The 26912-nt window shown below is 46.0% G+C and overlaps 1 protein-coding gene across 1 annotated transcript in view; it reads left to right on the forward strand.

Moving 5' to 3' along the window:
* Window positions 1–16925, forward strand: part of LOC127929813 (uncharacterized) — a 250765-nt gene extending 233840 nt beyond the window's left edge. Inside the window, exons 4-6 of the mRNA XM_052518260.1 lie at window positions 13547–13597; window positions 14064–14092; window positions 16395–16925. Coding sequence (XP_052374220.1) covers window positions 13547–13597; window positions 14064–14092; window positions 16395–16925 — 611 coding nt within the window. The remainder of the gene's footprint in view (window positions 1–13546; window positions 13598–14063; window positions 14093–16394) is intronic.
* Window positions 16926–26912: the final 9987 nt, after the last annotated feature.

Below are 26912 nucleotides of genomic sequence, written 5' to 3' on the forward strand. Positions count from 1 at the left end.
TGATAGTAGGCTATAAGATAATGAATTGACAAGGAGAGTATGAAGGTGACTGCTATAAGATAATGAATTGACAAGGAGAGTTGATAGTAGGCTGTAAGATAATGAATTGACAAGGAGAGTTGAAAGTAGGCTATAAGATAATGAATTGACAAGGAGAGTTGATAGTAGGCTGTAAGATAATGAATTGACAAGGAGAGTTGAAAGTAGGCTGTACGATAATGAATTGACAAGGAGAGTTGAAAGTAGGCTATAAGATAATGAATTGACAAGGAGAGTTGATAGTAGGCTGTAAGATAATGAATTGACAAGGAGAGTTGAAAGTAGGCTATAAGATAATGAATTGACAAGGAGAGTTGATAGTAGGCTGTAAGATAATGAATTGACAAGGAGAGTTGATAGTAGGCTATAAGATAATGAATTGACAAGGAGAGTTGAAAGTAGGCTATAAGATAATGAATTGACAAGGAGAGTTGAAAGTAGGCTATAAGATAATGAATTGACAAGGAGAGTTGAAAGTAGGCTATAAGATAATGAATTGACAAGGAGAGTATGAAGGTGACTGCTATAAGATAATGAATTGACAAGGAGAGTTGAAAGTAGGCTATAAGATAATGAATTGACAAGGAGAGTATGAAGGTGACTGCTATAAGATAATGAATTGACAAGGAGAGGTGAAAGTAGGCTATAAGATAATGAATTGACAAGGAGAGTTGAAAGTAGGCTATAAGATAATGAATTGACACGGAGAGTTGAAAGTAGGCTATAAGATAATGAATTGACAAGGAGAGTTGATAGTAGGCTATAAGATAATGAATTGACAAGGAGAGTTGATAGTAGGCTATAAGATAATGAATTGACAAGGAGAGTTGATAGTAGGCTATAAGATAATGAATTGACAAGGAGAGTTGAAAGTAGGCTATAAGATAATGAATTGACAAGGAGAGTATGAAGGTGACTGCTATAAGATAATGAATTGACAAGGAGAGTTGAAAGTAGGCTATAAGATAATGAATTGACAAGGAGAGTATGAAGGTGACTGCTATGAAAATATAAACAAATACAGACATATGTCCGTAGCATATTTATCAGCATTGATTAGTCTATAAATTAAAAAAAGATTCCTTATCAAATAATACTTTGCCAGATAAAGTGTATCTACATGAATAAAGTTAAAACATTCATATTTGTTTATAATGAATGTTTACCTTTTTAAATGCTACACTCACACATTCACACAGTCACACAGTCACACATTCACACAGTCACACATTCACACATTCACACATTCACACAGTCACACAGTCACACATTCACACAGTCACACAGTCACACAGTCACACATTCACACAGTCACACATTCACACAGTCACACAGTCACACAGTCACACAGTCACACATTCACACAGTCACACAGTCACACAGTCACACATTCACACAGTCACACATTCACACATTCACACATTCACACAGTCACACAGTCACACATTCACACAGTCACACAGTCACACAGTCACACATTCACACAGTCACACATTCACACAGTCACACAGTCACACAGTCACACAGTCACACATTCACACAGTCACACAGTCACACATTCACACAGTCACACATTCACACATTCACACATTCACACAGTCACACATTCACACAGTCACACAGTCACACAGTCACACATTCACACAGTCACACATTCACACATTCACACAGTCACACAGTCACACATTCACACATTCACACAGTCACACATTCACACAGTCACACAGTCACACATTCACACATTCACACAGTCACACATTCACACAGTCACACATTCACACAGTCACACAGTCACACAGTCACACAGTCACACAGTCACACATTCACACAGTCACACAGTCACACAGTCACACAATCACAAATAAAAACAGAAAGTGGTAAAAGACAACAACCTCTCATCCCTCCATACAAAGGCTTTCATGTCTCACCTTTCCCTCCCTCTCACTCCTTTAATCTGTTGTTTATCCTCCATCTCTTCCTTCCTCTCTCTCTTCCCCTTCCTGTGTTCGTGTCAGTGCAGTTCGCTAGTGTGAATGTCAGCTGTCAATTGGAGAACCTTGAGGCGTGTGTGTGTGTGTGTGTGTGTGTGTGTGTGTGTGTGTGTGTGTGTGTGTGTGTGTGTGTGTGTGTGTGTGTGTGTGTGTGTGTGTGTGTGTGTGTGTGTGTGTGTGTGTGTGTGTGTGTGTGTGTGTGTGTGTGTGTGCGTGTGTGTGTGTTTATTTACAAGGAAAGCTTCCCTTGTCACACGTCGTATGTAGCAAGATGTTAGTGTCTGATAATACACTTCAGGCATGTGAGCTGTATTTAATACAGTTGTGAGTTAACGTACTATATAGATGCTTCAAAAGCCCATTTAATGCCCAGCTCAGAGGACATTGGACAGGTCCAGTTTGATCAACCACTACAAACAAATAAAGAAGCGGGAAGTGGGTCTTTTGATTGGCCGGAACCGGGAGGGAAAGAGATTTACTGTCACGTGACGCGCAGCCTCATAAAATGACTCTGTTGATTCACAGAGAATAGAACAGCTGGTAAACTCCTGCCGCAGCGGCTGGCGCTCAGATCCCCACTGCATTGATCTGAGGGAGGTTAAAACATGCATTAGATGAAATTAGACTGGAGAACAGCCTGGACATTGATTTTGGATGAAGTGGAGGGGACTGCTTTTATGGCCTGTGTGTGTGTGCGTGTGCGTGTGCGTGTGTGTGTGTGTGTGTGTGTGTGTGTGTGTGTGTGTGTGTGTGTGTGTGTGTGTGTGTGTGTGTGTGTGTGTGTGTGTGTGTGTGTGTGTGTGTGTGTGTGTGTGTGTGTGTGTGTGTGTGTGTGTGTGTGTGTGTGTGCGTGTGTGTGTGTGTGTGTGTGTGTGCATGTGTGTGTGTGTGTGACAAAGTGTAAGGCTTCGGGTTCTGTTCATTAAACAACAGCGTATCTTAACGAACCAAACAGAATCTATCACAATTGGCTTTGTGTTTGCTAATCAATTCCCCTGTGACACATACACACACAAACCTCACACACTCACTTTCGCGTACGTAAGCTAACTCTTATCTGCATGTAGTTTTGCCTGGATTTAGGGAGGACGCTGTCTTCCTCTTCCTCTCTTTCTCTCTCTTTCTCTCTCAACCCCGCTCTCTTTCAATTAAATTCAATTACATTTAAATGTAAGGTCTTTATCTGCAGGGGAAACATATGTTTACATTAGAAAAGCAAGTGAAGCAGAGAATAAACAAAAGTGAAATAAACAATCAAATGAACAGTAAACATTACACTCACGACAGTTACAAAAGAAAAAAAAGAAGAATTCAAATGGCAAATGATGTGCAAATAGTTAAAGTACAAAAGAAAAAATATATAAATATCAGTTGTGTTTGCAGGGGTCTCTCTCTCTCTCTCTCTCTATACCCACCAGTCTCTCTCTCTCTCCCTCTCTCTCTCTCTCTCTCTCTCTCTCTCTCTCTCTCCCTCTCTCTCTCTGTCTGTACCCACCAGTCTCTCTCTCTCACTCTCTCTCTCTCTCTCTCTCTCTGTCTGTACCCACCAGTCTCGCTCTCTCTCTCCCTCTCAATTTCAATTCAATTCAATTCAAGGGCTTTATTGGCATGGGAAACATGTGTTAACATTGCCAAAGCAAGTGAGGTAGACAACATACAAACAAAAATGAACAGTAAACATTACACATACAGAAGTTTCAAAACAGTAAAGACATTACAAATGTCACATTATATATATATATATATATATATATATATACAATGTACAAATAGTTAAAGGACACAAGATAAAATAAATAAGCATAAATATGGGTTGTATTTACAATGGTGTTTGTTCTTCACTGGTTGCCCTTTTCTCGTGGCAACAGGTCACAAATCCTGCTGCTGTGATGGCACACTGTGGAATTTAACCCAGTAGATATGGGAGTTTTTCAAAATTGGATTTGTTTTCGAATTCTTTGTGGATCTGTGTGATCTGAGGGAAATATGTCTCTAATATGGTCATACATTGGGCAGGAGGTTAGGAAGTGCAGCTCAGTTTCCACCTCATTTTGTGGGCAGTGAGCACATAGCCTGTCTTCTCTTGAGAGCCATGTCTGCCTACGGCAGCCTTTCTCAATAGCAAGGCTGTGCTCACTGAGTCTGTACATAGTCAAAGCTTTCCTTAATTTTGGGTCAGTCACAGTGGTCAGGTATTCTGCCACTGTGTACTCCCTGTTTAGGGCCAAATAGCATTCTAGTTTGCTCTGTTTTTTTGTTAATTCTTTCCAATGTGTCAAGTAATTATCTTTTTGTTTTCTCATGATTTGGTTGGGTCTAATTGTGCTGCTGTCCTGGGGCTCTGTAGGGTGTGTTTGTGTTTGTGAACAGAGCCCAAGGACCAGCTTGCTTAGGGGACTCTTCTCCAGGTTCATCTCTCTGTAGGTGATGGCTTTGTTATGGAAGGTTTGGGAATCGCTTCCTTTTAGGTGGTTGTAGAATTGAACGTCTCTTTTCTGGATTTTGATAATTAGTGGGTATCGGCCTAATTCTGCTCTGCATGCATTATTTGGTGTTCTACGTTGTACACGTAGGATATTTTGGCAGAATTCTGCGTGCAGAGTCTCAATTTGGTGTTTGTCCCATTTTGTGAAGTCTTGGTTGGTGAGCGGACCCCAGACCTCACAACCATAAAGGCCAATGGGCTCTATGACTGATTCAAGTATATTTAGCCAAATCCTAATTGGTATGTTGAAATTTATGTTCCTTTTGCTGGCATAGAATGCCCTTCTTGCCTTGTCTCTCAGATCGTTCACAGCTTTGTGGAAGTTACCTGTGGCTCTGATGTTTAGGCCAAGGTATGTATAGTTTTTTGTGTGCTCTCGGGCAACAGTGTCTAGATGGAATTTGTATTTGTGGTCCTGGTGACTGGACCTTTTTTGGAACACCATTATTTTGGTCTTACTGAGATACTGTCAGGGCCCAGGTCTGACAGAATCTGTGGATAAAATCTAGGTGCTGCTGTAGGCCCTCCTTGGTTGGTGACAGAAGCACCAGATCATCAGCATACAGCAGACATTTGACTTCGGACTCTAGTAGGGTGAGGCCGGGTGCTGCAGACTTTTCTAGTGCCCGCGCCAATTCGTTGATATTGCCAGGTCGCAATTGTAAATGAGAACTTGTTCTCAACTTGCCTACCTGGTTAAATAAAGGTGAAATAAAACATATATATGTTGAAGAGGGTGGGGCTTAAGCTGCATCCCTGTCTCACCCCACGACCCTGTGTGAAGAAATGTGTATGTTTTTTGCCAATTTTAACCGCACACTTGTTGTTTGTGTACATGGATTTCATAATGTCGTATGTTTTACCCCCAACACCACTTTCCATCAGTTTGTATAGCAGACCCTCATGCCCAATTGAGTCTAAGGTTTTTTTTTAATCAACAAAGCATGAGAAGACTTTGCCTTTGTTTTGGTTTGTTTGGTTGTCAATTAGGGTGTGCAGGGTGAATACGTGGTAATTTGGTCAAAAGCCAATTTGACATCTGCTCAGTACATTGTTTTCATTGAGGAAATGTACGAGTCTGCTGTTAATGATAATGCAGAGGATTTTCCCAAGGTTACTGTTGACGCATATTCCATGGTAGTTATTAGGGTCAAATTTGTCTCCACTTTTGTGGATTGGGTGATCAGTCCTTGGTTCCAAATATTGGGGAAGATGCCAGAGCTAAGGATGATGTTAAAGAGTTTTAGTATAGCCAATTGGAATTTGTTGTCTGTATATTTGATCATTTCATTGAGGATACCATCAACACCACAGGCCTTTTTGGGTTTGAGGGTTTTTATTTTGTCCTGTAGTAATGTACTTGGAGAATCCAGTGGGTTCTGGTAGTCTTTAATAGTTAATTCTAAGATCTGTATTTGATCATGTATATGTTTTTGCTCTTTATTCTTTGTTATAAAGCCAAAAAGATTGGAGAAGTGGTTTACCCATACATCTCCATTTTGGATAGATAATTCTTTGTGTTGTTGTTTGTTTAGTGTTTTCCAATTTTCCCAGAAGTGGTTAGAGTCTATGGATTCTTCAATTGCATTGAGCTATTCCTTCTTTTTCCGTAGTGTATTTCTGTATTGTTTTAGTGATTCACCATAGTGAAGGTGTAGACTCAGGTTTTCCAGGTCTCTATGTTTGTGGTTGGACAGGTTTCTCAATTTCTTTCTTATATTTTTGCATTCTTCATCAAACCATTTGTCATTATTGTTAATTTTCTTCGATTTCTATTTGAGATTTTTAGATTTGATAGGAAAGCTGAGAGGTCAAATATACTGTTAAGATTTTCTAATGCCAAGTTTACACCTTCACTATTACAGTGGAACGTTTTACCCAGGAAATTGTCTAAAGGGGATTGAATTTGTTGTTGCCTAATTGTTTTTTTGTAGGTTTCCAAACTGCATTCCTTCCATCTATAGCATTTCTTAATGTTACTCAGTTCCTTTGGCTTTGATGCCTCATGATTGAGTATTGCTCTGTTTAAGTAGACTGTGATTTTGCTGTGGTCTGATAGGGGTGTCAGTGGGCTGACTGTGAACGCTCTGAGAGACTCTGGGTTGAGGTCTCTCTCTCTCTCTCTGTACCCACCAGTCTCTCTCTCTCTCTCTCTCTCTCTCTCTCTCTCTCTCTCTCTCTCTCTCTCTCTCTCTCTGTACCCACCAGTCTCTCTCTCTCTCTCTCTCTCTCTCTCTCTCTCTCTCTGTCTCTCTCTCTCTCTCTCTCTCTCTCTCTCTGTACCCACCAGTCTCTCTCTCTCTCTCTCTGTTATAACAGACTGTAATGTAGACAGGCTGGGGTGAGACGTGTGATAACAGACTGTAATGCAGACAGGCTGGGGTGAGACGTGTTATAACAGACTGTGATGTAGACAGGCCAGGGTGAGACGTGTTATAACAGACTGTAATGCAGACAGGCTGGGGTGAGACGTGTTATAACAGACTGTAATGCAGACAGGCTGGGGTGAGACGTGTTATAACAGACTGTGATGTAGACAGGCCAGGGTGAGACGTGTTATAACAGACTGTAATGTAGACAGGCCAGGGTGAGACGTGTTATAACAGACTGTAATGCAGACAGGCCGGGTGAGAAGTGTTATAACAGACTGTAATGTAGACAGGCCGGGTGAGATGTACTAAATAGTGTTATAACAGACTGTAATGCAGACAGGCCGGGTGAGAAGTGTTATAACAGACTGTAATGTAGACAGGCCAGGGTGAGACGTGTTATATAGTGTTATAACAGACTGTGATGTAGACAGGCCAGGGTGAGACGTGTTATATAGTGTTATAACAGACTGTGATGTAGACAGGCCAGGGTGAGACGTGTTATATAGTGTTATAACAGACTGTGATGTAGACAGGCCAGGGTGAGACGTGTTATATAGTGTTATAACAGACTGTGATGTAGACAGGCCAGGGTGAGACGTGTTATATAGTGTTATAACAGACTGTGATGTAGACAGGCCAGGGTGAGACGTGTTATATAGTGTTATAACAGACTGTGATGCAGACAGGCCAGGGTGAGACGTGTTATAACAGACTGTAATGTAGACAGGCCAGGGTGAGAAGTGTTATAGCAGACTGTAATGTAGACAGGCCAGGGTGAGACGTGTTATATAGTGTTATAACAGACTGTGATGCAGACAGGCCGGGGTGAGACGTGTTATATAGTGTTATAACAGACTGTGATGCAGACAGGCCAGGGTGAGACGTGTTATATAGTGTTATAACAGACTGTGATGCAGACAGGCCAGGGTGAGACGTGTTATATAGTGTTATAACAGACTGTGATGTAGACAGGCCAGGGTGAGACGTGTTATATAGTGTTATAACAGACTGTGATGCAGACAGGCCAGGGTGAGACGTGTTATATAGTGTTATAACAGACTGTGATGCAGACAGGCCAGGGTGAGACGTGTTATATAGTGTTATAACAGACTGTGATGCAGACAGGCCAGGGTGAGACGTGTTATATAGTGTTATAACAGACTGTGATGCAGACAGGCCAGGGTGAGACGTGTTATAACAGACTGTAATGTAGACAGGCCAGGGTGAGACGTGTTAAATAGTGTTATAACAGACTGTGATGTAGACAGGCCAGGGTGAGACGTGTTATATAGTGTTATAACAGACTGTGATGCAGACAGGCCAGGGTGAGACGTGTTATATAGTGTTATAACAGACTGTAATGTAGACAGGCCAGGGTGAGACGTGTTAAATAGTGTTATAACAGACTGTGATGCAGACAGGCCAGGGTGAGACGTGTTATAACAGACTGTGATGTAGACAGGCCAGGGTGAGAAGTGTTATAACAGACTGTGATGCAGACAGGCCAGGGTGAGAAGTGTTATAACAGACTGTGATGCAGACAGGCCAGGGTGAGAAGTGTTATAACAGACTGTAATGTAGACAGGCCAGGGTGAGACGTGTTATAACAGACTGTAATGTAGACAGGCCAGGGTGAGAAGTGTAATAACAGACTGTAATGTAGACAGGCCGGGTGAGAAGTGTTATAACAGACTGTAATGTAGACAGGCCAGGGTGAGACGTGTTATAACAGACTGTAATGTAGACAGGCCAGGGTGAGAAGTGTTATAACAGACTGTAATGTAGACAGGCCGGGTGAGAAGTGTTATATCAGACTGTAATGTAGACAGGACAGGGTGAGACGTGTTATAACAGACTGTAATGTAGACAAGCAGGGTGAGAAGTGTTATATAGTGTTATAACAGACTGTGATGCAGACAGGCCAGGGTGAGACGTGTTATAACAGACTGTAATGTAGACAGGCCAGGGTGAGAAGTGTTATATAGTGTTATAACAGACTGTGATGCAGACAGGCCAGGGTGAGACGTGTTATATAGTGTTATAACAGACTGTGATGTAGACAGGCCAGGGTGAGAAGTGTTATAACAGACTGTAATGTAGACAGGACAGGGTGAGATGTGTTATAACAGACTGTAATGTAGACAGGCCAGGGTGAGACGTGTTATAACAGACTGTAATGTAGACAGGCCGGGTGAGAAGTGTTATAACAGACTGTAATGTAGACAGGACAGGGTGAGACGTGTTATAACAGACTGTAATGTAGACAAGCAGGGTGAGAAGTGTTATATAGTGTTATAACAGACTGTGATGTAGACAGGCCAGGGTGAGATGTGTTATATAGTGTTATAACAGACTGTAATGTAGACAGGCCGGGTGAGAAGTGTTATAACAGACTGTAATGTAGACAGGCCAGGGTGAGACGTGTTATATAGTGTTATAACAGACTGTAATGCAGACAGGCCGGGTGAGAAGTGTTATAACAGACTGTAATGCAGACAGGCCGGGTGAGAAGTGTTATAACAGACTGTGATGTAGACAGGCCGGGTGAGAAGTGTTATAACAGACTGTAATGCAGACAGGCCGGGTGAGAAGTGTTATAACAGACTGTGATGTTTTACCCAGGAAATTGTCTAAAGGGGATTGAATTTGTTGTTGCCTAATTGTTTTTTGTAGGTTTCCAAACTGCATTCCTTCCATCTGTAGCATTTCTTAATGTTACTCAGTTCCTTTGGCTTTGATGCCTCATTATTGAGTATTGCTCTGTTTAAGTAGACTGTGATTTTGCTGTGGTCTGATAGGGGTGTCAGTGGGCTGACTGTGAACGCTCTGAGAGACTCTGGGTTGAGGTCTCTCTCTCTCTCTGTACCCACCAGTCTCTCTCTCTCTCTCTCTCTCTCTCTCTCTCTCTCTCTCTCTCTCTCTCTCTCTCTCTCTCTGTACCCACCAGTCTCTCTCTCTCTCTCTCTCTCTCTCTCTCTCTCTCTCTCTCTCTCTCTCTCTCTCTCTCTCTCTCTGTCTCTCTCTCTCTCTCTCTCTCTCTCTGTACCCACCAGTCTCTCTCTCTCTCTCTCTCTCTCTGTTATAACAGACTGTAATGTAGACAGGCTGGGGTGAGACGTGTGATAACAGACTGTAATGCAGACAGGCTGGGGTGAGACGTGTTATAACAGACTGTGATGTAGACAGGCCAGGGTGAGACGTGTTATAACAGACTGTAATGCAGACAGGCTGGGGTGAGACGTGTTATAACAGACTGTAATGCAGACAGGCTGGGGTGAGACGTGTTATAACAGACTGTGATGTAGACAGGCCAGGGTGAGACGTGTTATAACAGACTGTAATGTAGACAGGCCAGGGTGAGAAGTGTAATAACAGACTGTAATGTAGACAGGCCGGGTGAGAAGTGTTATAACAGACTGTAATGTAGACAGGCCAGGGTGAGACGTGTTATAACAGACTGTAATGTAGACAGGCCAGGGTGAGAAGTGTTATAACAGACTGTAATGTAGACAGGCCGGGTGAGAAGTGTTATATCAGACTGTAATGTAGACAGGACAGGGTGAGACGTGTTATAACAGACTGTAATGTAGACAAGCAGGGTGAGAAGTGTTATATAGTGTTATAACAGACTGTGATGCAGACAGGCCAGGGTGAGACGTGTTATAACAGACTGTAATGTAGACAGGCCAGGGTGAGACGTGTTATATAGTGTTATAACAGACTGTGATGCAGACAGGCCGGGTGAGAAGTGTTATAACAGACTGTAATGTAGACAGGACAGGGTGAGATGTGTTATAACAGACTGTAATGTAGACAGGCCAGGGTGAGACGTGTTATAACAGACTGTAATGTAGACAGGCCGGGTGAGAAGTGTTATAACAGACTGTAATGTAGACAGGACAGGGTGAGACGTGTTATAATAGACTGTAATGTAGACAAGCAGGGTGAGAAGTGTTATATAGTGTTATAACAGACTGTGATGTAGACAGGCCAGGGTGAGATGTGTTATATAGTGTTATAACAGACTGTAATGTAGACAGGCCAGGGTGAGAAGTGTTATATAGTGTTATAACAGACTGTAATGTAGACAGGCCAGGGTGAGACGTGTTATAACAGACTGTAATGTAGACAGGCCGGGTGAGAAGTGTTATAACAGACTGTAATGTAGACAGGCCAGGGTGAGACGTGTTATATAGTGTTATAACAGACTGTAATGCAGACAGGCCGGGTGAGAAGTGTTATAACAGACTGTAATGCAGACAGGCCGGGTGAGAAGTGTTATAACAGACTGTGATGTAGACAGGCCGGGTGAGAAGTGTTATAACAGACTGTAATGCAGACAGGCCGGGTGAGAAGTGTTATATAGTGTTATAACAGACTGTAATGTAGACAGGCCAGGGTGAGACGTGTTATAACAGACTGTAATGTAGACAGGCCGGGTGAGAAGTGTTATAACAGACTGTAATGTAGACAGGCCAGGGTGAGACGTGTTATATAGTGTTATAACAGACTGTAATGCAGACAGGCCGGGTGAGAAGTGTTATAACAGACTGTGATGTAGACAGGCCAGGGTGAGAAGTGTTATATAGTGTTATAACAGACTGTGATGTAGACAGGCCGGGTGAGAAGTGTTATAACAGACTGTAATGCAGACAGGCCGGGTGAGAAGTGTTATAACAGACTGTAATGCAGACAGGCCGGGTGAGAAGTGTTATAACAGACTGTGATGTAGACAGGCCAGGGTGAGAAGTGTTATATAGTGTTATAACAGACTGTAATGTAGACAGGCAGGGTGAGACGTGTTATAACAGGTCCTAGAGGTATTTTGTCCTTAGCTGTTTACCTTTATTTAACTAGGCAAGTTTTTTCAGTATTTTTCAATGACGACCTTCCCCGGAAAAACCCTCCGCTAACTCTGATAACGCTGGGCCAAATGTGTGCCGCCAATTGTGGACTCCCGATCACGGATGGTTGTGATACAGCCCGGGATCGAACCAGGGTCTGTTGTGACGCCTCTAGCACTGAGATGCAGTGCCTTAGACTTAGACTGCTGTGCCACTCGGGAGCCACAGAGAGGTACTGAGAGGCCTGTAACGACTAAGACTTAAATACCTACACACACATACTGAATCACATACTGAAGCACACACACCACACACATCCACTTTATGTGTTAAACAACACTACACAGCAACACCAGTTCTCTCTGACTCAGGTTGTTGAGGTATGGAGGGTAGCAGACTATAACCCTCCTTTATAACAGTGTGCTGTTGTACAGCAGAGTTTTGATCAGAACAGACAGAGGGAGAGAGAAGGGGGATTTATGTACAGTACATGATCTGAACAGACAGAGGGAGAGAGAATGGGGATTTATGTACAGTACATGATCAGAACAGACAGAGGGAGAGAGAAGGGGGATTTATTTACAGTACATGATCAGAACAGACAGAGGGAGAGAGAAGGGGGATTTATGTACAGTACATGATCAGAACAGACAGAGGGAGAGAGAAGGGGGATTTATGTACAGTACATGATCAGAACAGACAGAGGGAGAGAGAAGGGGGATTTATGTACAGTACATGATCAGAACAGACAGAGGGAGAGAGAAGGGGGATTTATGTACAGTACATGATCAGAACAGACAGAGGGAGAGAGAAGGGGGATTTATGTACAGTACATGATCAGAAGAGAAAAGGAGAGAGAGAGAGAATGGGGATTTATGTACAGTACATGATCAGAACAGACAGAGGGAGAGAGAAGGGGGATGTATTTACAGTACATGATCAGAAGAGAAAAGGAGAGAGAGAGAGATAGAGAAGGGGGATTTATTTACAGTACATGATCAGAACAGACAGAGGGAGAGAGAAGGGGGATTTATTTACAGGACATGATCAGAAGAGAAAAGGAGAGAGAGAGAGAATGGGGATTTATGTACAGTACATGATCAGAACAGACAGAGGGAGAGAGAAGGGGATGTATTTACAGTACATGATCAGAAGAGAAAAGGAGAGAGAGAGAGAGAGAAGGGGGATTTATGTACATGATCAGAACAGAGAGAGAGAGAGAGAGAGAGAGAGAGAGAGAGAAGGGGGATTTAATGGCATGAGCAGAACAGAGAGAGAGAGAGAGAGAGAGAGAGAGAGAGAGAGAGAGAGGGGATTTATGGACATGATCAGAACAGAGAGAGAGAGAACAGAGAGAGAGAGAGAGAGAGAGAGAGAGAGAGAGAGAGAGAGAGAGAGAGAGAGAAGGGGATTTATGGACATGATCAGAACAGAGAGAGAGAGAGAGAGAGAGAGAGAGAGAGAGAGAGAGAGAGAGAGAGAGAGAGAGAGAGAGAAGGGGGATTTATGGCCATGATCAGAACAGAGAGAGAGAGAGAGAGAGAGAGAGAGAGAGAGAGAGAAGGGGGATTTATGGACATGATCAGAACAGTGTGGAGGAGGGCAGTGTTTTTGTGTAGCATGCATACAAGTGCTTTGTGTGTGTATGTGGGTGCGTGTGTGTGTGTATGTGTATATGTGTGTTTGTGTGCTTGTACAGTATACATGTGTTTGTCTGTTTCTGTCTTTCTGACTGTCATGTTGCTGCATGTTTATCTTATAGTTTTCCTGTTCTGTTTGTTCTGTTCTTTCTTTCCTTCGCTCCCCTTCTCCCAGCATACCTGGAGGATGATGAGGATGAAGACCCATACAGTGACCGTATCATCAGTAAGTCTCACTGTGCGGGTGTGTGTGTCTACAACAAAGTGGTCTTTTCTCTCCATGTGAATGTTTCTCTCCTTCATCCAGATAACGTGTTGCAGCTTGTTTGGGGTTTGTGAGTCTGTGAGTGTCTGTGAGTGTGCCTGTGAGTGTGTCTGTAAGTGTCTGTGAGTGTGCCTGTGAGTGTGTCTGTGAGTGTGTCTGTGAGTGTGTCTGTGAGTGTCTGTGAGTGTGTCTGTGAGTGTCTGTGAGTGTGTCTGTGAGTGTGCCTGTGAGTGTGTCTGTGAGTGTCTGTGAGTGTGTCTGTGAGTGTGTCTGTGAGTGTCTGTGAGTGTGTCTGTGAGTGTGCCTGTGAGTGTGTCTGTGAGTGTCTGTGAGTGTGCCTGTGAGTGTGTCTGTGAGTGTGTCTGTGAGTGTGTCTGTGAGTGTGTCTGTGAGTGTCTGTGAGTGTGCCTGTGAGTGTGTCTGTGAGTGTCTGTGAGTGTGCCTGTGAGTGTGCCTGTGAGTGTATGTGAGTGTGCCTGTGTGTGTGTCTGTGAGTGTCTGTGAGTGTCTGTGAGTGTGCCTGTGAGTGTCTGTGAGTGTGCCTGTGTGTGTGTCTGTGAGTGTCTGTGAGTGTGCCTGTGAGTGTCTGTGAGTGTGCCTGTGTGTGTGTCTGTGAGTGTCTGTGAGTGTGCCTGTGAGTGTGCCTGTGAGTGTATGTGAGTGTGCCTGTGTGTGTGTCTGTGAGTGTCTGTGAGTGTGCCTGTGAGTGTCTGTGTGTGTGCCTGTGAGTGTCTGTGAGTGTGCCTGTGAGTGTCTGTGAGTGTGCCTGTGAGTGTGTCTGTGAGTGTGTCTGTGGGTGTCTGTGAGTGTGCCTGTGAGTGTGTCTGTGAGTGTGTCTGTGGGTGTCTGAGTGTCTGTGAGTGTGCCTGTGTGTGTGTCTGTGAGTGTGCCTGTGTGTGTGTCTGTGAGTGTCTGTGAGTGTGCCTGTGAGTGTCTGTGAGTGTGCCTGTGTGTGTGTCTGTGAGTGTGTCTGTGTGTGTGTCTGTGAGTGTCTGTGAGTGTGCATCTGTGAGTGTCTGTGAGTGTGCATCTGTGAGTGTCTGTGAGTGTGGCTGTGAGTGTGTCTGTGGGTGTCTGTGAGTGTGCCTGTGAGTGTGCCTGTGAGTGTCTGTGAGTGTGTCTGTGAGTGTGTCTGTGAGTGTCTGTGAGTGTGCCTGTGAGTGTGTCTGTGAGTGTGTCTGTGGGTGTCTGAGTGTCTGTGAGAGTGTTTCTGTGAGTGTCTATGTCGTTAGGCCTCTTTAACTCTTGTGGTTAAGGGTTGGGCAGTGATTTGGTGTTGTTTGGCGTTTGGTGAAAGTCACTGTTGTTCTGTCCATGAACACTAGATTGTCTATATCAGGGGGGTTCAACTCATTCCATGAATGGCCTAGTGTCTGCAGATTTTTGGTTATTCATTTCAATTAAGACCGAGACAACCAGGTGAGGGAAGTTCCTTCCTAATTAGTGACCTTAATTCATCAATCAAGTACAAGGGAGGAGGGAAAACCCGCAGACACTGTCCCCACGTGGAATGAGTTTGACACCTGTGGCCTAAATAGAATGTTATTTAGACGATATAACCACTGATGTCAGTCTGCAATGGAAGTAGTCACCAATAGTATGTTTTATTGTCATGCTGTTTTCATGCATGCCTGCATTTACGTACGCTTATAGAGATGGAGGGAGAGAGACAGAGAGACAGAGATAGAGAGACAGAGAGAGAGAGAGAGAGGGAGAGAGTGAGGGAGGGAGGGAGAGAGAGGGAGACAGAGAGACAGAGAGAGAGAGAGAGAGAGAGAGAGAGGAGAGAGAGAGAGTGAGGGAGGGAGAGAGAGAGAGGGAGACAGAGAGACAGAGAGAGAGGGAGGGAGAGGGAGAGAGTGAGGGAGGGAGAGAGAGGGAGAGAGAGACAGAGAAAGAGAGGGAGGGAGAGGGAGAGAGTGAGGGAGGGAGAGAGAGGGAGAGAGAGACAGAGAGACAGAGGGATAGCAAGAGAGAGAGAGAGAGAGAGAGAGAGAGAGAGAGAGAGAGAGAGAGAGAGAGGAGAGAGAGAAGAGAGAGAGAGAGAGAGAGAGAGAGAGAGAGAGAGAGAGAGAGAGAGAGAGAGAGAGAGAGAGAGAGAGAGAGAGAGAGAGAGAGAGAGAGAGAGAGAGAGAGAGAGAGAGAGAGAGAGAGAGAGAGAAAGAGATAAAGTGGAGAGAGAGGGGGGGTAGATAACAGGAAGAACTTTCCTTACTATCACCTTCGGAAATATCCTCCAGGAAAAGTGAGGGTGAGAGGGGTCAGAGTAAATGTAGTGTGTTTTCTGACACTATCACTTTACGGAGGTGTGTGTGTGCTGCAGACTGGGGGTAATGGGAGAGGGAACCAGATATTATAGGGGATCCAGATTTAACCCTACAGCAGCTGTAGACTGGGCGTCAGGGACAATCTGTGCCCCCCGCTAGGAACTATGGGATACCCACTGCCAGGAGTGTGAGTGTGTGTGTGTGTGTGTGTGTGTGTGTGTGTGTGTGTGTGTGTGTGTGTGTGTGTGTGTGTGTGTGTGTGTGTGTGTGTGTGTGTGTGTGTGTGTGTGTGTGTGTGTGTGTGTGTTGCTTGCGTCACGTTCTGACCTTAGGTATTTTATTATGTCTTTGTTTTAGTATGGTCAGGGCGTGAGTTGGGTGGGTTGTCTATGTTCCTTTTTCAATGTTTTGGGATTTTTGTGTTTGGCCTGGTATGGTTCTCAATCAGAGCCAGCTGTACATCGTTGTCCCTGATTGAGAACCATATTTAGGGAGCTGTGGGTGCTGTGGGAGCTGTGGGTGCTGTGGGAGCTGTGGATGCTGTGGGTGCTGTGGGAGCTGTGGGTGCTGTGGGATTTGTGGGAGCTGTGGGTGCTGTGGGTGCTGTGGGAGCTGTGGGTGCTGTGGGAGCTGTGGGAGCTGTGGTGCTGTGGGAGCTGTGGGTGCTGTGGGAGCTGTGGGTGCTGTGGGAGCTGTGGGTGCTGTGGGAGCTGTGGTGCTGTGGGTGCTGTGGGAGCTGTGGGTGCTGTGGGAGCTGTGGGTGCTGTGGGTGCTGTGGGAGCTGTGGGTGCTGTGGGAGCTGTGGTGCTGTGGGAGCTGTGGGTGCTGTGGGAGCTGTGGGAGCTGTGGGTGCTGTGGGAGTTGTGGGTGCTGTGGGAGCTGTGGTGCTGTGGGTGCTGTGGGAGCTGTGGGTGCTGTGGAAGCTGTGGGTGCTGTGGGAGCTGTGGGTGCTGTCGGAGCTGTGGGTGCTGTGGGAGCTGTGGGTGCTGTGGGAGCTGTGGGTGCTGTGGTGCTGTGGGTGATGTGGGTGCTGTGGGAGCTGTGGGTGCTGTGGGTGCTGTGGGAGCTGTGGGTGCTGTGGGAGCTGTGGGTGCTGTGGGTGATGTGGGTGCTGTGGGAGCTGTGGGTGCTGTGGTGCTGTGGGTGATGTGGGTGCTGTGGGTGATGTGGGTGCTGTGGGAGCTGTGGGTGCTGTGGGTGCTGTGGGAGCTGTGGGTGCTGTGGTGCTGTGGGTGATGTGGGTGCTGTGGGAGCTGTGGGTGCTGTGGGAGCTGTGGTGCTGTGGTGCTGTGGGTGGTGTGGTGCTGTGGGTGCTGTGGGTGATGTGGGTGCTGTGGGAGCTGTGGTGCTGTGGTGCTGTGGGTGCTGTGGTGCTGTGGGTGCTGTGGGTGCTGTGGGTGCTGTGGGTGATGTGGGTGCTGTGGGAGCTGTGGTGCTGTGGTGCTGTGGGTGCTGTGGGAGCTGTGGTGCTGTGGGAGCTGTGGTGCTGTGGGTGCTGTGGTGCTGTGGGTGCTGTGGGTGCTGTGGGTGCTGTGGTGCTGTGGGTGCTGTGGGAGCTGTGGGTGCTGTGGGTGCTGTGGGAGCTGTGGTGCTGTGGGAGCTGTGGGTGCTGTGGTGCTGTGGGTGCTGTGGGAGCTGTGGGTGCTGTGGGAGCTGTGGGTGATTATCTTCCGTGTTCGTTTCCACACGGAACTGTTTTGTTTTTTTCACGTTGTCGTTTATTGTTTTGTTCAGTGTTCTTATTAAAAACCAAGATGAACACTTACCACGCTGCGTATTGTTCCGATCCTTGCTACTCCTCCTCAGAAGAGGAAGAGGAAAGCCGTTACAGCCTGCCAGCCTGGTGTGTGCATGTGCGTGTCTGTGTTTGTGTGTGGCCTGTCAGGTGGTATGAGTGGCTGTTGCTGATCCTGACTCATCCACCACACAGGGAGACAGGCTCAGAGGAGGATGGCCCATCTAGGGAGTCACACACACACACACACACCAAGGAGCGTCCTTACATCTTAGTGGCCCGTCCCTGACCAATTTGGCATGCTGTCTCATCGATCGGAGCACCGCTTGGTGTGGCACGACTCTGAGAAGGAGGTGAGACAAGGACAGGGGGAAAGAGGAGGGCGGGGGGGTTGGGTAACAGAGAGATTATTTCCCTGTCTACTTGTCAACAATCTGATATTCATTCCCTACCTGTCAACAATCTGATATTCATTCCCTGTCTACCTGTCAACAATCTGATATTCATTCCCTGTCTACCTGTCAACAATCTGATATTCATTCCCTGTCTACTTGTCAACAATCTGATATTCATTCCCTGTCTACTTGTCAACAATCTGATATTCATTCCCTGTCTACCTGTCAACAATCTGATATTCATTCCCTGTCTACCTGTCAACAATCTGATATTCATTCCCTGTCTACCTGTCAGCAATCTGATATTCATTCCCTGTCTACTTGTCAACAACCTGATATTCATTCCCTGTCTACTTGTCAACAATCTGATATTCATTCCCTGTCTACTTGTCAACAATCTGATATTCATTCCCTGTCTACCTGTCAACAATCTGATATTCATTCCCTGTCTACTTGTCAACAATCTGATATTCATTCCCTGTCTACTTGTCAACAATCTGATATTCATTCCCTGTCTACCTGTCAACAATCTGATATTCATTCCCTGTCTACCTGTCAACAATCTGATATTCATTCCCTGTCTACCTGTCAACAATCTGATATTCATTCCCTGTCTACTTGTCAACAATCTGATATTCATTCCCTGTCTACTTGTCAACAATCTGATATTCATTCCCTGTCTACCTGTCAACGATCTGATATTAATTCCCTGTCTACTTGTCAACAATCTGATATTCATTCCAACAACAAATATACTGTATATTGACATTTACAACAATATACTGTATATCGACATTAACAACAAACATACTGTATATTGACATTTACAACAAATATACTGTATATTGACATTTACAGCACACATACTGTATATTGACATTAACAACAAATATACTGTATATTGACATTTACAACAAATATACTGTATATTGCAATTTACAACAATATACTGTGTATTGACATTTACAAGTAGACAGGGAATGACATTTACAATGTCATTTACAACAACCCTACCCAAACCCAAACACCGCTCCAGTCAACCCTACCCAGGCCCAGCTCCAGTCAACCCTACCCAAGCCCAGCTCCAGTCAACCCTACCCAAGCCCAGCTCCAGTCAACCCTACCCAAGCCCATCCCCAGTCAATGTATGGATATCAGAAGTCTCTCACCACACTATTTAGCAGAAAACCCATCCAGCTAAGATGTCAATATTCCTATTCAGCCCCTCTCTGTCCCACTCAATACTACCACTAATAGACTGGCTTTGTGATCTAGCGAGAGTCAAACGGGGTTGAAAAAGAACAGATGAACAAGTGGAGAGGGAGAAAGAACGGGTGGATAAATCTCGATTAGCGTCTCCAACTCCAACCCCTAAATTCAGCGAGTTCTTTTTATTTTGTCATTTAACAATTGCTAATTTAAAACGGTTTGATCCAGATAGCTGGCTAATCTCCCGATGTGTCTGATGAGATCTCTATTATGTTTCCGTTTTAGCTTTGGTCCCAAATCTCCCACAAACCCTCTGAGCTGCATAGCTAAATATTGATCAGGTAGCACAGACAACACAGTAAACAAAAAACGATCTCTCTTTCTCTCTCAGTCTGTCTCTTCAACTTGCATATTGACACTGAATTGATTTAGTTTCGTAGCCCAATTGGTGGCCCTCAGTCAAGGCTACAATCCAAAGCCCTTGGAGAGAGAAGGACACTAGCCACTCCAGACCTCTGAGCCCTTGGAGAGAGAGAAAGACACTAGCCACTCCAGACCTCTGAGCCCTTGGAGAGAGAAGGACACTAGCCACTCCAGACCTCTGAGCCCTTGGAGAGAGAAGGACACTAGCCACTCCAGACCTCTGAGCCCTTGGAGAGAGAAGGACACTAGCTATTCCAGACCTCTGAGACCCTGGAGAGAGAAGGACACTAGCCACTCCAGACCTCTGAGACCCTGAAGAGAGAAGGACACTAGCCACTCCAGACCTCTGAGCCCTTGGAGAGAGAAGGACACTAGCCACTCCAAACCTCTGAGACCTTGGATAGAGAGAAGGACACTAGCCACTCCAGACCTCTGAGACCTTGGATAGAGAGAAGGACACTAGCCACTCCAGACCTCTGAGACATTGGAGAGAGAGGACACTAGCAACTCCAGACCTCTGAGACCTTGGAGAGAGAGAAGGACACTAGCCACTCCAGATCTCTGAGCCCTTTGAGAGAGAGAAGGACACTAGCCACTCCAGACCTCTGAGCCCTTGGAGAGAGAAGGACACTAGCCACTCCAGACCTCTGAGACCCTGGAGAGAGAAGGACACTAGCCACTCCAGACCTCTGAGACCCTGAAGAGAGAAGGACACTAGCCACTCCAGACCTCTGAGCCCTTGGAGAGAGAAGGACACTAGCCACTCCAGACCTCTGAGCCCTTGGAGAGAGAGAAGGACACTAGCCACTCCAGACCTCTGAGACATTGGAGAGAGAGAAGGACACTAGCAACTCCAGACCTCTGAGCCCTTGGAGAGAGAGAAGGACACTAGCCACTCCAGATCTCTGAGCCCTTGGAGAGAGAGAAGGACACTAGCCACTCCAGATCTCTGAGCCCTTGGAGAGAGAGAAGGACACTAGCCAATCCAGACCTCTGAGCCCTTGGAGAGAGAGAAGGACACTAGCCACTCCAGACCTCTGAGCCCTTGGAGAGAGAAGGACACTAGCCACTCCAGACCTCTGAGCCCTTGGAGAGAGAAGGACACTAGCCACTCCAGACCTCTGAGACCCTGGAGAGAGAAGGACACTAGCCACTCCAGACCTCTGAGCCCTTGGAGAGAGAGAAGGACACTAGCCACTCCAGATCTCTGAGCCCTTGGAGAGAGAGAAGGACACTAGCCACTCCAGACCTCTGAGACCTTGGAGAGAGAGAAGGACACTAGCAACTCCAGACCTCTGAGCCCTTGGAGAGAGAGAAGGACACTAGCCACTCCAGATCTCTGAGCCCTTGGAGAGAGAGAAGGACACTAGCCACTCCAGACCTCTGATCCCTTGGAGAGAGAGAAGGACACTAGCCACTCCAGACCTCTGAGCCCTTGGAGAGAGAAGGACACTAGCCACTCCAGACCTCTGAGACCTTGGAGAGAGAAGGACACTAGCCACTCCAGACCTCTGAGACCCTTGTGACATAGCACCTTATTCCATATAAAGTAGTGCACTATGTAGGGGAAAGGGTGTCATTTATGAGGCAGATATGATACCACTGTTACATATTTCTATGAGCCACAAGGCAGCAGACCCCGAAACCCCCACCCCTGCTACTGGAGACACTATTGAGCCTTGACAACTCCATCCCCTCTCCTCTACCAAATCAATAGTATAATCCACTCACCCCTATAACTAATACATGGGTCAGTCCAGCCCACTAGCTCCTGTGCCCCAACATCCTTAAAGCAATAGTTAATTCAATCACCCTAAAACCTCACTGTCCCCCGAATGCCCCTGTCCCCAGTCCCCTGTACCCTGTACCCAGTCTCCTGTCCCCAGTCCCCTGTCCCCTGTCCCCACCGGGTTAATGCCCCTGTCCCCAGTCCCCTGTCCCCACCTGGTTAATGCCCCTGTCCCCAGTCCCCTGTCCCCACCTGGTTAATGCCCCTGTCCCCAGTCCCCTGTCCCCAGTCCCCTGTCCCCACCTGGTTAATGCCCCTGTCCCCAGTCCCCTGTCCCCAACTGGTTAATGCCCCTGTCCCCAGTCCCCTGTCCCCAGTCCCCTGTCCCCACCTGGTTAATGCACCCTGTTCCCTGGCCCCATGTGATCCAGCCAACCGATCCCTGATCAGTCCTCTGAACTCACTCAAATTGAATTGAATCCTGTCTTGATCTCTGACCCCTGTAGATACGTTTCGACCTCCTCATTGATTGTACTACAGTAATCTTGCAGAGAATACACTTAGACGCAGCAGAATATATCAGAAAACGTTCAGATTCCCTGTGTGGCACTAGCTTTATTTATTTCAGCATGTCACCATTATTTTCTGTTTGCCAAGATCTCTTCCCTTCTCTTGTCCTCTCACTTTTCTGTCAGTTGTCCGATAGACATGTCCCTTTTCCCTTCACTCACCTCAGAACCAGAGACATACTGTAGGACAGACATCACACAACCTTCTGGACCTCAGAACCAGAGACATACTGTAGGAGAGACATCACACAGCCTTCTGGACCTCAGAACCAGAGACATACTGTAGGACAGACATCACACAGCCTTCACTCACCTCAGAACCAGAGACATACTGTAGGAGATACATCACACAGCCTTCTGGACCTCAGAACCAGAGACATACTGTAGGACAGACATCACACAACATTCTGGACCTCAGAACCAGAGACATACTGTAGGAGAGACATCACACAGCCTTCACTCACCTCAGAACCAGAGACATACTGTAGGAGATACATCACACAGCCTTCTGGACCTCAGAACCAGAGACATACTGTAGGACAGACATCACACAGCCTTCACTCACCTCAGAACCAGAGACATACTGTAGGAGAGACATCACACAGCCTTCTGGACCTCAGAACCAGAGACATACTGTATGAGAGACATCACACAGCCTTCTGGACCTCAGAACCAGAGACACACTGTAGGAGAGACATCACACAGCCTTCTGGACCTCAGAACCAGAGACAAACTGTAGGAGAGACATCACAGAGCCTTCTGGACCTCAGAACCAGAGACATACTGTAGGAGAGCCATCACACAGCCTTCTGGACCACAGAACCAGAGACATACTGCAGGAGAGACATTACACAGCCTTCTGGACCTCAGAACCAGAGACATACTTTAGGAGAGACATCACACAGCCTTCACTCACCTCAGAACCAGAGACACACTGTAGGAGATACATCACACAGCCTTCTGGACCTCAGAACCAGAGACATACTGTAGGAGAGACATCACACAGCCTTCTGGACCTCAGAACCAGAGACATACTGTAGGAGAGCCATCACACAGCCTTCTGGACCACAGAACCAGAGACATACTGCAGGAGAGACATTACACAGCCTTCTGGACTTCAGAACCAGAGACATACTTTAGGAGAGACATCACACAGCCTTCACTCACCTCAGAACCAGAGACATACTGTAGGAGAGACATCACACAGCCTTCTGGACCTCAGAACCAGAGACATACTGTAGGAGAGACACCACACAGCCTTCTGGACCTCAGAACCAGAGACATACTGTAGGAGAGACATCACACAGCCTTCTGGACCTCAGAACCAGAGACATACTGTAGGAGAGACACCACACAGCCTTCTGGACCTCAGAACCAGAGACATACTGAAGGAGAGACATCACACAGCCTTCTGGACCTCAGAACCAGAGACATACTGTAGGAGAGACATCACACAGCCTTCTGGACCTCAGAACCAGAGACATACTGTAGGACAGACATCACACAGCCTTCACTCACCTCAGAACCAGACACATACTGTAGGAGAGACATCACACAGCCTTCTGGACCTCAGAACCAGAGACATACTGTAGGAGAGACATCACACAGCCTTCTGGACCTCAGAACCAGAGACATACTGTAGGAGAGACATCACACAGCCTTCTGGACCTCAGAACCAGAGACATACTGTAGAACAGACATCACAAAGCCTTCTGGACCTCAGAACCAGAGACATACTGTAGGAGAGACATCACACAGCCTTCTGGACCTCAGAACCAGATACATACTGTAGGAGAGACATCACACAGCCTTCACTCACCTCAGAACCAGCGACATACTGTAGGAGAGACATCACACAGCCTTCTGGACCTCAGAACCAGAGATATACTGTAGGAGAGACATCACACAGCCTTCTGGACCTCAGAACCAGAGACATACTGTAGGAGAGACATCACACAGCCTTCTGGACCTCAGAACCAGAGACATACTGTAGGACAGACATCACACAGCCTTCACTCACCTCAGAACCAGACACATACTGTAGGAGAGACATCACACAGCCTTCTGGACCTCAGAACCAGAGACATACTGTAGGAGAGACATCACACAGCCTTCTGGACCTCAGAACCAGAGACATACTGTAGGAGAGACATCACACAGCCTTCTGGACCTCAGAACCAGAGACATACTGTAGAACAGACATCACAAAGCCTTCTGGACCTCAGAACCAGAGACATACTGTAGGAGAGACATCACACAGCCTTCTGGACCTCAGAACCAGATACATACTGTAGGAGAGACATCACACAGCCTTCACTCACCTCAGAACCAGCGACATACTGTAGGAGAGACATCACACAGCCTTCTGGACCTCAGAACCAGAGATATACTGTAGGAGAGACATCACACAGCCTTCTGGACCTCAGAACCAGAGACATACTGTAGGAAAGACATCACACAGCCTTCTGGACCTCAGAACCAGAGACATACTGTAGGACAGACATCACACGGCCTTCTGGACCTCAGAACCAGAGACATACTGTAGGACAGACATCACACAGCCTTCTGGACCTCAGAACCAGAGACATACTGTAGGAGAGACATCACACAGCCTTCTAGACCTCAGAACCAGAGACATACTGTACGACAGACATCACACAGCCTTCTGGACCTCAGAGCCAGAGACATACTGTAGGACAGACATCACACAGCCTTCTGGACCTCAGAACCAGAGACATACTGTAGGACAGACATCACACAGCCTTCTGGACCTCAGAACCAGAGACATACTGTAGGACAGACATCACACAGCCTTCTGGACCTCAGAACCAGAGACATACTGTAGGAGAGACATCACACAGCCTTCTGGACCTCAGAACCAGAGACATACTGTAGGACAGACATCACACAGCCTTCTGGACCTCAGAACCAGAGACATACTGTAGGACAGACATCACACAGCCTTCTGGACCTCAGAACCAGAGACATACTGTAGGACAGACATCACACAGCCTTCTGGACCTCAGAACCAGAGACATACTATAGGACAGACATCACACAGCCTTCTGGACCTCAGAACCAGAGACATACTATAGGACAGACATCACACAGCCTTCTGGACCTCAGAACCAGAGACATACTGTAGGACAGACATCACACAGCCTTCTGAAACCAAACAAAAAAATACAATATTCTTTCATTTCTCTTGTCAGGGAAGCTTTGAAAGAAAGGTTGTGATACTGAGTCATTGTTATACTTCAGACTACAGTTAGGACTGTAGCAGTGCACCACACACACGCACACACACACACACACACACACACACACACACACACACACACACACACACACACACACACACACACACACACACACACACACACACACACACACACACGCGCACACACACACACACACACACACACACACACACACACACACACACACATTCACACTCACACTCACTGTGGGTTAGGTAATTACTCCTGAGTGTACTTGCCTCTGAGCGTTAAGGACCCATTGAGAGATTGGTGGTGTGGGATGAGGTGTGTGTGTGGGATGAGGTGTGTGTGTGGGGGGGGGGAGTGATAGAGGTATAAGAGCTGAGAGCTTACTGACCCAGTCTCACACTCCTCACAGTTTTATATATATATAGAGCTTACTGACCCAGTCTAACAGTCCTTCACAGTTATATATATATATATAAGAGCTGAGAGTTTACTGACCCAGTCTGACACTCCTTCACAGTTATATATATATATATATATATATATATAAGAGCTGAGAGCTTACTGACCCAGTCTAACAGTCCTTCACAGTTATATATATATATATATAAGAGCTGAGAGCTTACTGACCCAGTCTAACAGTCCTTCACAGTTATATATATATATATATAAGAGCTGAGAGCTTACTGACCCAGTCTAACACTCCTTCACAGTTATATATATATATATATATAAGAGCTGAGAGTTTACTGACCCAGTCTAACAGTCCTTCACAGTTATATATATATATATATATATATATATATAAGAGCTGAGAGCTTACAGACCCAGTCTAACACTACTTCACAGTTATATATATATATATATATATATATATATATATATATATATATATATATATAAGAGCTGAGAGCTTACTGACCCAGTCTAACACTCCTTCACAGTTATATATGTAAGAGCTGAGAGCTTACTGACCCAGTCTAACACTACTTCACAGTTATATATATATAAGATCTGAGAGCTTACTGACCCAGTCTAACACTCCTTCACAGTTACATATGCAGGGTAATAGCCAGAGAAGAATACCTGTACTCAGACACACACACAGTGTGCGGGCCGGGCCATGTGTTGGGCTGGTGATAGAGAGTTTGGCAGTCTGTCAGCAGACGTTGTTCTTCTACATCAAACGTCTCAGTGTCCCTTTCATCCAGATACACACCACACTCCCTCTGATCTGCCTGCCAAAACAACGGCACTCGCAGAGACTTATGCTACTACATACACTTAGACACTGAAATGCACACACACACACACACACACACACAAACATTCACACACACACACACACACACACACACACACACACACACACACACACACACACACACACACACACACACACACACACACACACACACACACACACACACACACACACACACAACATTCACAAACACACAGTGAGGATAAAAGTAGTTGGAGTGTGTGTGTGTGTGTGTGTGTGTGTGTGTGTGTGTGTGTGTGTGTGTGTGTGTGTGTGTGTGTGTGTGTGTGTGTGCGTGCGTGCGTGCGTGCGTGCGTGTGTGTAAGTCGCTCTGGATAAGAGCGTCTGCTAAATGACTTAAATGTAATGTAAATGTAAATGTGTATTTGTGCATGTGTGTGTGTGTGTGTGAGCTTCAGAGATGAAAGGGACATGTTGAAAGGGACACACACACGCGC

This window comes from Oncorhynchus keta, chromosome 4, assembly GCF_023373465.1.
Source record: "Oncorhynchus keta strain PuntledgeMale-10-30-2019 chromosome 4, Oket_V2, whole genome shotgun sequence".
Lineage (NCBI taxonomy): Eukaryota > Metazoa > Chordata > Actinopteri > Salmoniformes > Salmonidae > Oncorhynchus > Oncorhynchus keta.